This window comes from Pangasianodon hypophthalmus, chromosome 21 (genome assembly GCF_027358585.1).
Source record: "Pangasianodon hypophthalmus isolate fPanHyp1 chromosome 21, fPanHyp1.pri, whole genome shotgun sequence".
NCBI lineage: Eukaryota > Metazoa > Chordata > Actinopteri > Siluriformes > Pangasiidae > Pangasianodon > Pangasianodon hypophthalmus.
Window position 1 is genome coordinate 10,590,400 of NC_069730.1, and position 12,948 is coordinate 10,603,347.

At 41.1% G+C, this 12,948-nt stretch overlaps 2 protein-coding genes across 5 annotated transcripts in view; both read right to left on the reverse strand.

The window, feature by feature from the left end:
* Positions 1-7,531, reverse strand: part of wdr47a (WD repeat domain 47a) — a 44,837-nt gene extending 37,306 nt beyond the window's left edge. Inside the window, exons 1-2 of the mRNA XM_026925321.3 lie at positions 6,885-7,531; positions 4,172-4,341 (exon numbers count right to left, since the gene is read on the reverse strand). Coding sequence (XP_026781122.1) covers positions 4,172-4,329 — 158 coding nt within the window. The 5' untranslated portion in view covers positions 4,330-4,341; positions 6,885-7,531. The remainder of the gene's footprint in view (positions 1-4,171; positions 4,342-6,884) is intronic.
* A 1,211-nt stretch (positions 7,532-8,742) lies between these two features.
* The window catches only part of camsap2b (calmodulin regulated spectrin-associated protein family, member 2b), a 66,685-nt gene continuing 62,479 nt past the window's right edge, over positions 8,743-12,948 (reverse strand). For all 4 annotated transcript variants that reach the window (XM_026924977.3, XM_026924979.3, XM_053227527.1 and 1 more), the window contains 3 exons: positions 12,413-12,522; positions 11,696-11,814; positions 8,743-10,941 (listed from right to left, as the gene is read on the reverse strand). In XM_026924977.3, coding sequence (XP_026780778.1) covers positions 10,645-10,941; positions 11,696-11,814; positions 12,413-12,522 — 526 coding nt within the window. In that variant the 3' untranslated portion in view covers positions 8,743-10,644. The remainder of the gene's footprint in view (positions 10,942-11,695; positions 11,815-12,412; positions 12,523-12,948) is intronic.

The following is a 12,948-nucleotide window of genomic DNA, read 5'->3' on the forward strand; positions in this document are numbered from 1 at the left end:
GATAATTCCATGTAAATCCTACATTCCACCATTCCACCACTCATTCTTGACATATCCAGACTAGAGATATCAAGAATCTTGAATGGATGGACAGATGGACCAATGGCAAAAATCTCAGATAGCCAGAAAACGGGCCTCGAATCCCTGAACATGAATGTGTACGTAACATCTCTGTGTGAATCTTGGAAGTTTTTGTGCTTTCAGTTTGGCCCATAACCCACGAGCAAGAGAGAGACAGAGTGTGAGACCGCTGGGCAGAACTTGTAAGACACACACACATATTCATGGCAAAAAGCGGGCAATTCAGAAGCTGCTGCAGCCCAACACCCAGCCCAGCCCAGCCCAAAATGGCCTCCATGGATGATACAGAGGCCTTCCTGGAGCTCTTCAAACGTGCAGCAGCTATGTGGATGACCGAAGGAGGTATGGGCCCTGTGACTCCTCCCCTTGCTATCGGGGGAAGCCCAGATTGCCACCCAGCAGCTACCGCCACAGACACAGCTGGGATATTCCAGCGTAAAGAGGGTAGACCTGCCGGTTGCTGCAGTTCTCCGAGGTCGGCCGCCTCTTCACCTACAGTTGAGGCACTCCTGTCACCGGTGGGTGATGGCAGAGGAGCTGGACACAGAACAGACCATCGAGCTGGTGGTACTGGAGCAATTCGTCGCTCGACTCCCAATAGGAACAGCGGAGTGGGTACAGTGCCACTGGCCCGTGTCCCCTGACGAAGCCATGCAGCTGGTGGTGGATCACTTGGCTGCGGTTCCTGGTCCAGGCTTCTCCCTTTTTTCTCACTCTTTCCCTCTCCCTCTCTCTCTCTCTTCTACTCCTACCCCTGTCCCAGCTCCCCAGAACCAAGGTGGGCAATTTGCACTAGGAGATAAAGTACTCATTTTGCTACCCACGTCAAGCTCTAAATTACTCGCAAAGTCATTTGAGGTCACACGGTGAGTTGGACAAATCGACTATGAGGTTAGGCAAACAGATAGAGCTCAGACACTTCAAATATACCACTTCGTCTTGCTGAAACTGTGCAAAGAGGTGGGTTCTGTGCCTCTGATGCCAGTGGTTCCCCAGAGGGAGGAGCTGGGACCGGAGGTAAGTCTAAAACGTGAGGCCCAATTCACCCCAGTTCCCTGTGGAGCCCACCTCTCACCATCCCAGAGAGCACAGGTTGCCAGGTTGCAAGAGGAATCTTCCGATGTGTTTTTGCCTCTACCTGGTCATACCGACCTCATAGAACATCACATTGAGACTCCTCCAGGTGTGGTTGTTCACAGCCACCCATACCCATACACCCATGGTTCAGGATGAATTCAAATCTATGCTTGACATGGGAGTAATTGAGGAGTCCCACAGTGACCGGAGCAGCGCGGTGGTCTTGGGGCCTAAGACCGACGGGTCAGTCCATTTTTGTGTGGACTTTAGAAATGTCAACTCGGTGTCTAAATTTGACGCATATCTGATTCCTCGCATTGATGAACTACTAAATCAGTTAGGCACAGCTTGCTTTTCCTGGACACTGGATTTAACCAAAGGCTATTGGCAGATTCCCTTGACTCAAATATCATGCAAAAAACAGCCTGTTCACCTCTGTTTGGGTTACACCAGTTTCTCATGGACAGGATCCTCTGCCCGCACAATGCATTTGCCACTGCTTACTTAGATGACAATCATTTACAGTAACATCTGGCAGTGGCATTTACAACATCTGAGGGCTGGCCTGAGATCCTTGAGACGGGTGGGACTCACAACAAACCCAAAGAAGTGTGGTAGGTGGGTGGAAGTGTCTTATGTGGGTTTCCTCTTGGGTCATGGGCAGGACAGCTGTGATTGTGGCTTGCCTGAGACCCAAAAACAGAAAGGGGTGAGGCAGTTCCTGGGACTGGCTGGCTATTATCGGAGGTCTGTACCCAATTTTTGGACGTCACTATCCAGCTGACTGATCTCATTAAAAAGAGAGCGTCAGATTCAGTGGACAGCGCCTTGCAAACGGGCTTTCTGCCAGGTAAAAGCAGTTTTGTGTGGGGGCCCGCTGTTGCATTTGCCTGACTTTTCTCTCCCTTTTGTTTTGCAGACTGATGCGTTGGACAGAGGGCTGGGGGCCATTTTATCCCAGATGGTGGAGGGAGAGGAGTGCCCCATGCTGTACATGAGTGTCTGGCCATCAAGTGGGCGGTCCTCAGCCTCCAATACTACCTACTGGGGCGCCCTTTCACCCCCTGTTCCGATCATACCCTGCTCCAATGGCTCCACCACATAAAGGATGCCAAAGTGTGGATCACTCGTTAGTATCTGGCACTTCAACCATTCAAATTCGAGGTGGTCCACAGACCAGGGGTGCAGACGGTGGTGGCGGATTACCTCTCCCACCGGCGGGGGGGGAGTCTGCTGCAGGCCAGATGGGTCACCAGCCCGAGTTAGGCAGTGGGGTTATGTGGCGGCAGGTGCGTGGTCGGGCGTCAGCTGTGGACAGAAATGAGGCGGGTCAAACCGGCAGGTAACGAGTGATGATTCTCACCTGTGTCTTATTATCAGCAGTCTACTTATTTGTGTCTCTTTGTGCTTTCATTTTGGCCTGTAACCTGCAAGTGAGAGAGAGCCAGAGTGCGAGAACGCTGGGCAGAACTTGCGAGACACACACATACACACACACACACACACACCCCTATGCCACGAAGCATGAACTTGAGAGAAAAGTGCTGTTTTCTGTTGAGTTTTGAAAGTGTGCTGAAAACAAATGCAAGCCCGAAGCTCAGTTAAAATTCTACCTGTCTCATGAGTCTTCCTACACACCCTCACACACCGGGGTTCTACAGTGTTATTCAGTTAAGACAGTTTCCAAGCTGAAAGGTCCAGACAAAAAAACAAAAATAAATGTAACCTTTTTGGCTATTATAATTGATGATATTACAAATAGTTGGAGCTGTCGGGTGTTGACAACTGTTGACAGATCACAGAATATTGTGATGGAGGGGAAGTGTGGCATGCTAAAGCTGAGGACCTCAGACAGCCTGCTCAAGTCCTCCTCCGACCAGAAGGACTGGATGTTTGGACCACAGAGCATGACAGTAATTATCTGTGAAAGCTGGAATTTATATTTATATCTGTTGCTAAAAGCACACGATAAAGTTTGTGTGTGGTGTAATGTAGTGAGCCTTAGTGCTGCAGGACACAAATAATATGTTGTTGGATATGGCTTGCCAACTAATTATTTTATGTTGAATTTAGATATCAATTTGTTGACTGGGAAATATGGTGTGTCTTCAAGACATAATAAAAGTTTATATATTTGTTGTATTATTTTTCTTGGTTTGAGTTCCTTGAGTTCTCACAGAGATGACAAGTGTGACAAAGAAAATTTTGTACTTTTTCTTTAATGACTCCAGTTGAAGATTCAGAAACAAGCTAGTAAGTAAGTAATATTTCTCTTGTAACTGGTTTAAAATTAAAAGATGTTCCAAACTGGAAATTTATGGTAATTTATGTTTATTTGGAAGATGTGCTGCCTCCTCCTTAGAAATTCAGCGGTGGTGATTAGGATGTGGGGTGTGTTCAAGTGGTTTTGGTTGGAAAAAACAGTGTGAGAAAAGTTTTATTGTACTTTTTTTGTATCATCAATGGCAAGAAGTTTATTTAGCTGAACTGAAAGAAAATAAAGCACTGAACAGTTACCATGCTAAATTACGACTTAAATCTTACCATCTGCTGTAGGTGTCACATTCATATTAGCAGCATGAATTTTTGTTACTGACATGCCCCCAACCCTAAAAATCGAGGCTCATACAAAAATACAAGTTCCCGAGTGGCAACTGCAACACTGTGGTGGTCTTCACCTCATAATTAAGATATTTCCGATGGGACTTGAAGTCAGCAATAGGGTTGTGCCACAGTGACATCAGAAGCTTAGTAATTATTGCTGAGGAGTGGTTTCGAGTACACTGCACTACACAGAGTAAAACAGTGGACACAGGATCATAGCCAGTCAGAGACAGTAATAAAATGTGGCAGTATAATAAGTGCGCACAGAAGCAACACCTAAAAATTATGTGGTGACTCTACCACCAACCATTCAGAGCTCCAGAACTGGCACTGAAAATCAAAATCATATAACACTGATTTATTTACTCAGGATTCTCCAGAGGGTGTTTATGTGTGTGTGAGGCTCGACCTGAGGAAGAGCATATCATCTGAGTAGAGGCCATTGATTACTCCACTCTCCTTCTCCAGGGCCAGCATGCTGATGTGCAGCTTCCGTGAGTTCAGGAAGTCCAGAATCACCTTAATGATCTCCACCTCCTTTATGTTGATGGTCTCCTCAGCTGTCATGGTGGCAGACTTCTACGAAGACAGACAGACAGCCAGAAAGAGAGATACCGTCATCCCCTCACACACATATCACTGTGACTGTCATAGTTACAAAGTAATCAGTACCAGGTGAAAGAAGGATCTCTTGCCTTTAATGTGCCCATGACATCAAAACTGGTTTTCAGGGTCTCCTAGACTCTTGTGGACACAAATATATTGTAGATATTCTTCTTAATACTTTTGACAGGTTATAATGTCATAGAAAAAAAAAAGATGACTCAAACTGCTCTCTAGAACTCATATGTTCCCTATAAACAAACTCTTGAGTATTGCTTTACAGTAACAGCTAGTCAGCATGTAGTTTTTGCAGCCTTTTTTTAAAAAAGATGGTTGGAGTTTATGTACAGTGGACAAAAGTTTACACACCCTTGTTAAAATTGCAAAAAAAATCATAAAATTGGTTTTTATGAAGGAAAAATGAGATAACAAGATAAACCATGTCAGATCTTTTTCCACCTTGAAACATCTGCAGGAATATCTGGCAAGTACTGGTACCTGCATGGGACAATGATCTCTTGTACTCTTCACAAAAAAAAATCCAAGCCCATCTAAATCACCCCAAACCAGGTGGCAATATGTATTACTGTCTGATGAGACCAAGGTAGAACTTTTTGGGCATAATTATAAAATATATGTTTGGCACAAAAACAGGACAGCTTAACACCCAAAGAACACCATACCCTCGGTGAAGCATGGTGGTGGCAGCATCACGCTATGGGGCTGCTTCTCTTCAGCATTTTTGCAAGAAAGAGTGGAATAAAATTGCCACATGAAAATGTGCTAAGTTGGTAGACTCTTATAAGACTCTTATAATCTTATATATTATAAGTCCCCCCCCACCCCAAAACATTTTTATTTGTTTTTAACTTGAATTTTGTTGGTTGTTGTATCACATTAAAAGTGGAAAAAGATCTAAAACAGAGTTCAAACATGTACAGTCTCACTCCAAAACACTGTGAGCTGGCTGTGATTGTCTATGTACTATGAAGCATGGCTAATAAACAGATAATATATGTGTGTTTGTGTGATCCACTGGAGCTGGAGATATCAATGCAATTGTCTGTGTGTGAGTTGTCCAAAAAAGCTTGTTTCTCTATACTTTTGTTTCACTCATGTTAAACAGCAGTCTTGTCCATCTCCTCTTCAGGGAGACAAAATTACTCACTACTGTATTACCATGGGGTAGAGGGAAAAGACTACTGTGGTCTGTTAATAAGCAGCCCATGGCCTACTTCCAGTCTGAAGCACCGTGGTTGGAAATTTTGCTAGATGAAACTGAACCTAACAAAGTTTCAATGGGCAAGTGACAAATCCTACACAGTTGAAAAAAGGTTCCTTTAAAGCAGGGCTCTTTAATCTTACCGCCATTGGCCACTGTGCCAGCAGAGTTTCACGCCAACCAGTCAAAACCTACACCTAATTCCACCTGTTTAATCAGTTCATCTTGGCCCTCAATCAAGCGCGGCTCATGCTTGAATAAAAGTTTGCAGCCACAACGGCTCTTTGATGATAAGATTAAGATGAAGATTAAGTTTAGGATCACAATTCAAAATTTAATTTATGTTTTGTGTATTACAATACAGTGTACATGGTTTCCAATATCCATATTTAATTGTAATTCTGTTCACGAAAACAATCAAAGTAGAAAGGGTAAAAACACAGACTGAACACCATCTTGGTTGTTCGTGTATTTGTGCGTAACAAAAAAGCCATGGATAAGGCTTGAATAAGCCATGGATAAGTATTAGAGATGGCACCAATCCGACACCCAGTACTGGTATCGGGCCAATACCAGTACCATATTGGAAAAGAAAAAGTGGTATGGTGCGAGCTCTAATCAGTAATACTTCTACTACTAATTGATGTTGATGCTGTATGTGTAACATCAAAACAAAGGATCAACAGGAAAATAATTACTGTGATAAAACATAGAAACTGAATCATCGAAAAAATTAGAGAGCTGTACAGATGTTGGCTTTATAAACTACCCAGAACCACCTCTGGTGCGCATCGCCATCTGGCCGCGGACTATAAACGTCATCACAACACAACTTCATCACGAGAAAAGCATTGTGGGAAAATGCCATACTGAACTGGTCCATGTAATTTTTACACAAAACCAGCAACCAATTCATGCATTTTTGCTCAGTCGCAGGTGGGCTGCTGTCCCACCCAGCTCTGCTTACTCCTGCTTTCCCATAACACAGCTAAGCGACATTTCATCATGGAGGCCAGAAATAACAGCTATGACATCTATCCAAATCCATTATAGCAGATTCAGAACAATGAGTCAAGAGCAGCTAACAGGCTAAACCCAGCGGCACCTCGCCTCGCCTATGTGAAACCGCATACTACTGCACTAACATGACAAAACAGTACGCCACCTGCTGTAGCATTGTGAAGGACCTGCCGTAGCATACTATTTTGCCATACTATTTAGTGCGGTAGTATGCGGTTTTTGACGTAGACTAATACAGCCGAGGAGTAACGGCACTCAGAGGATATTTAGAGCTTACCTGATAAAGTCTACATATACGCAAACTGCAGACGGTCTCTTCTGGTTCTTAGAAATTGGGCTGTCACACAACAATCCTCTTGGATGTTTAATTTAATTATTTTATAAGGGCGCTGGCTTTATCTCTCTTGTTGTTTCTCCTCTCTCAGTGCCGTTACCTCCCTAGCGCTGGTTGTCAGGCGAACGCTTCCTCTGCGCCGTCCACCAATCAGATGCGCGTATGCTGGGAACATCTCTTTCGGCGGTTCTGATTGGTCAGATTTCAGAACGCTGAGTAAATCTTGAAAATCCAATAATAGCTACCGCCCAAAATTCCCACGGTAGGATTGTTGAAAAACGAACTTTTACGGATTAGGCGTCTCTAAGAATAAGCATATACCAAAACAGCTGAGAAAAACTAGGGAAAAAAAACACTGTTCACGATACAAGCGCAGGACATTGCAGTGTTGTGTTACACCGATGTGCTTTGCTTCTACCCGAGGAGAGGGGTGTGGCCACGTGGGCGGCATTGGGTGGCAGTGTCAACCCCTGAAATAAGCCTAGGCTGATCTAAACTCACATCTCTGAGAGGTCTGTTACTTCTGTGGAATTCATGCTCTTAATAAATCACATTAGGTCATTCCTTTTGTAACTATGCAACCGATACGGTGATTCATTTAAGCACCAAGGAACAAATCAGATATTCTTGCTCCATTTGCCATTCACATTCAAAAATGTGTGAATGGCAAATGGGGCAAGAATATCTGATTCAATTAGACTCTCTGACAATAGACTAATAGACTCTGACTAATAGCACTCTGAGAGCAATTAAAATGAGCTCTAGATTAAAACATACTATATTTTATATATATATATATATATATATATACACACATTGTGTGTGTGTGTAAAAAATATATATATATATATATATATATATATATATATATATATATAGAATATATATAAGATAGATATAGATATACACACATCTTAAACCTTTTGCCTCTGCTGACTTGCCTTCTTCCTATAGTGCATCCTGGTGCCATCTCTCTACCAGCCAGGTAAGCGACGCACCAGGCCATCAATATGATGTAAAAGAAAATGTAATTAATCAGACCAGGCCACCTTCTTCCATCGCTCCATAGTCTAGTTCTGCTGCTCACGTGCCCCTTGTAGACGCTTTTGCAGTGGACAAGGGTCAGCATGGGCACTCTGACTGGTCTGCAGCTACGCAGCCCCATACGCAGCAAGCTGCAATGCACTGTGTGTTCTGACACCTTTCTGTCATAGCCAACATTAACTTTTTCAGTGATTTGTGCTACAGTAATTCTTCTGTGGGATTGGACCAGACAGGTTAGACTTCACTGCCCACACGCATCAGTGAGCCTTGGGTGCTCATTACCCTGTTGTCGGTTCACCGGTTGTCCTTCCTTGGACCACTTTTGGTAGGTACTAACCACTGCATACTGGGAACACCCCACAAGACCTGCTGTTTTGCAGATGCTCTGACCCAGTCATCTAGCCATCACAATTTGGCCCAAATCAAAGTCGCTCAGATCCTTACGCTTGCCCATTTTTCCTGCTTCCAACACATCAACTTCCAGAACTGACTATTCACTTGCTGCCTAATATATCCCACCCCTTGACAGGTGCCATCGTAATGAGGTAGTCAATGTTATTCACTTCACCTGTCAGTGGATTTAATGTTATGGCTGATTGCTGTGTGTTATATTTTATATATATATATATATATATATATATATATATATATATATATATATATATATATATATATATATATATATATATATATATATTATATAAACACATATTACTCTACACTACTTTTACTATTGACAATAATAGCAAGACCAAAATAATATTTGGATGAAAATCTGTATTTGTAAAGCCATACAGGATAACAGGTGTTCCAATAAAGAATAGACATACAACACATGGACAATATGAACACACACAACAATGAGGAATGATGGAACAGGAAAACTGAACATTCAGCTGTTACATAGGCTATGACTGAAACTCTAGTAAATTGCATATCAAAATAATACTCCACAATAGGTACAGACCAGAGCTGACATTCTATTTAAAAATAATACTTAGAAAGGTAGAATGCAGTTTTTTCATGCTGTTAAAGGGTCTTTCTCAATAAGCATCCTTATTTGACTTCACCCACTGCCAAGGTTCAACTTAAATGCAAGTGAATTTTCCAATAAGAATGTAAGTATGAAAATGGTAAAAATACTGAACAGCTAAAATACCAGATTCCCCCCAAATATTGATGATGAAGACGCAGTAGTTTGGGTCTTGGCACCAGGAACAAATTGAATTAAAATAAAGACTTTAAATGCAACATAGTGATGATGCAACTTTCAACTTGGTAGGGAACTGGGTACTCCAGTACCCAGTTTAGCTAGCAATAGTTCACCAGAAGCTGGTTACATTAAGTATCGAGCACCTCCCACTCATAGTGAAGTGGTTTTGTTCTCTGTCAGTGCAAGTTTGTTTGAAACTGGCAACATTCTTCCCAGAAATACAAGTATATGCAATCTTGTATTGAGAAACACCCACAGATTCACTGCAGCTTTGCTCCTTGGCAACAATAACCCACAATACCTTCCAAAGTTAAAGCACTTTCTAGTTAATATGAAAAATATCATTAATATCCAATGGCTTTAAAAATAGGCTTAATATGCAAAACTATATGTACAGCTCTAATAAATTTGATGGATGATTTATTCTGCTAGAGAAAAATAAAAACATATTTTGGTTCTTTTGAACCTGAAGATATAAAAAAAGCAATGCTTGATACAAAGCTTGTAAAAATGCAACAGCTCTTGGGAAAGCACTTTATACTTAAAGTTATTTAGACTTTGTTATTTAAATTTATATCTATATCGGCAGCATTGGTACGGAAGCATGATCGTACTATAGTCTATAATTATTTTAATTTTAATAGTAACTTGTCAACGCAAAGTATTCAAGCTGTCAGCTGTGTCACTATAAGAAATGATACCAGTATGTTTTTACATGAACATATTACATAAACTGAGAATGTTACACTTTAGGGATTGTTACTCGGTCATGACATAGTTTGTGTGAATGATATGGTTTAGCAGCTTAAAATGGTAGATCCATGCTGACTTCCTTAAAATCACAAAGGCCTCACAATGATGCGTACAAGCAAAATAATATCTTCATTCAGATGAAAATAAAGGCCATTATATACAATCACACTACTCATACCTGGTAGAAGCTATTTTGCACCAACTTCTAATTATAGATAATTACCAAAATATAAATAAATTCATACAGCGAACTCAGAGAGTCAGGTGCTTAGGTTCCAGTATACAAAATGACACTTCATAAATATGTTACGATCTTTAAATGTTAATTGTAACATCCCTCCATGTCTCTTTATGATAATACACCAATGCACACACTCAACCAAGTTTAGTGTTAGCAAGAGAAAATGTAAAAACAAGTAAAAAGCAAGGCTGTGTAACCTGCGGCTTTGGCACTCACACACACACCCACACGCCACATGCAGACAAGCTATATTGTGTTCGCTCTCAGCTCATCTTAAACCAGTCCTGCATCTTCAATATTTACATTCAAGCTGTGTGTAATATTGTAGTGAAATTATGTCATTCTTTTCACTCTCAGAAGAAAAATCTAAACAGTGATACTGTAAAGTCACAAAGTCCCAACCAGAACTCCAGTGAGATGTTTAATGCATGTTTCCTTGTGCTCCACCTGCTTTACTTAAGCAGTTTTTTGGGCGTGCTCTGCTTCTTAGTCTGCCAGAGGTGGCTGTAGATGGTAATGGCATCAATGCTGGCTGACATAGTCTTGGCTGGGATGTGGCAGAATTGCTTCTTGTCTGAGCTGTACTTGTACAGGTTCTCTATCATCCTGGGCATGATGGCCTTGGGGCCGATGCCTGCCAGCTTGCTGATCTCCTCTGTCTCTGGGCAGTATGTGTAGAGTGCGCGGAACTGGCAACCCGAATCTCGGAACAGGATTAGGAAGTTGTTAGACTCTGTCTTCTCCATTTCCTGTTAGATGAAGTAAAACAATTCTAATATAGTACTTCTAGAGATACAACCTAGTTATGACTGGTTATGACATCATGGGCATGACATACCCTCTAAGAGAAATAAGGACTAATAGACGTGTAGACTCAAAATTTTATACACAATAATGTACACTGCACAGTGTTACCTTAAAATAGAAAACACAAGAATGAACAAATGAGGCTGAATGTTAGCTATGTCATTCGCACATCTGCAAAAACTGCAATAATTTAAACAAATATATGCACATAGCTTTCTTTGAAATAACATGCCTTAAAACATTTAATCATATTTACACATCATTCATTCATTCATTCATCTTCAGTAACCATTTTATCCTTGGTCCGGGTAGCGGTGGATCCAGAGGCAATCCCGGCAACACTAAGTGCAAGGCGGGAGAAGTCCCCCAGATGAGACGCCAGACCATCACAGGCACCATGCACACCCACACAGCCACATTTTCACTCACACCTAGGGACAATATAGTGTAACCAAACTGCCTGCATGCATGTCTTTGGACAGTGGGAGGAAACTGAGGAACCCAGAGGAAACCCATGCAAACACAGGGAAACTATGCAAAACTCACAGACAGTAACCTGAGCTCAGGATTGAGCCCAGCTGTGAGGCAGCAATGCTACTCAGTGCACCACCATGCTTACATTATCTTTATACATTTTAATTTACAATATTTACATATTTATATTTTATCCATATTTAATAGCAGTTCAGTCGTTACCTCTAGTATCTTGTTCTTCTGTCCCTCATTGACTTTGCCTGCCAAGCAGCAGTGAGCCAGTGCGTTCTGGATGATGTACTTGTTAGACTTTGCACTGGGTTCCTTGTAAAGCTTCGGCCCTATTGAAGAAGAGAGAAATTATTCAAAAACACTATCAATATACCTTGTACCTCATGTGCAATACACCCAACCCCTGATATTCAGACTGCTGTCATCTGAATTCCCACTGCAGTGACTCTTAGTTTTCGTAATGATTTCTCACAAATCAGTAGATGACTGAGTGATGAATGAGTTTCAAAAGGGTTGAAAAACTGTTGCAATCCTTTGAGAAGAAAACAGAGAGGCAGAGAAACACTACCTACTGAAAAAGAGGTTTATTAATCTTCTAGAAACAGACAAACTCAAAATTATTATTATTATTATTATTATAATTGAAAATAATATGAAATAGGCTGTGACTTTCCATAACTTTGCTAGTTTCTGAAGGGTTTTAGCTCATGTTGTTATAGTAAGATAAGATAATGTTAATGGAAGAGGGGGAGTGTTCTAAATTGAAAGTCATTATGACTAACAAGGAACTGACCAAGAAAAAATCATCTAGCAAAGATATACCAAATGCTACATGCACAAATATTAAATTCACATTAAAACCTAATAAAAATACAGTCTTATTATAGATAAGCCTTCTTTAACCTTTATTTTTGTTCCACTGTGTACCTGTGTATTCTGTGTTAGATGCTGCCGAGGATGTTGATTCGTTTTCCCAGTTCTCACCATTCCGGTTTACTGATGGACAGGGTGACAACTGACCATCTGCTGTCTCTGGTCTGTGGATAAACATATACAAACACAATATTAAAGACAGCATTATTTATTTAGAACATATACAGTATATTAGAAGTGTGAGTGGTTACAGTGATTCATATATTTAAAAAAAAAAATGCAGAAGCATTAGCAAAGTTAAAAGTATGACAGAGAGTATTATAAAAGTTAAAAAGCATGACAAAGGCACGGGCTAGTTAGGTTAGCATGTGGAGTTAGCAGGTTAATAACATGCTAAAACGTTTTCTCTTGCAGAATGGGCAAATTTAAACATAGCATGAATGATGTGATAGAAAAGCTGGTATTATACCAAATGTGAGCTTGTTGGCATTCCAGTTTATTATTTGTTTATAGCCTCCTGAGAACCGAGGTAAAACTGAGGTTAACAAAAAGTATCTTCCACTTTAGGTTTAGTTTAGCTAAAACATACA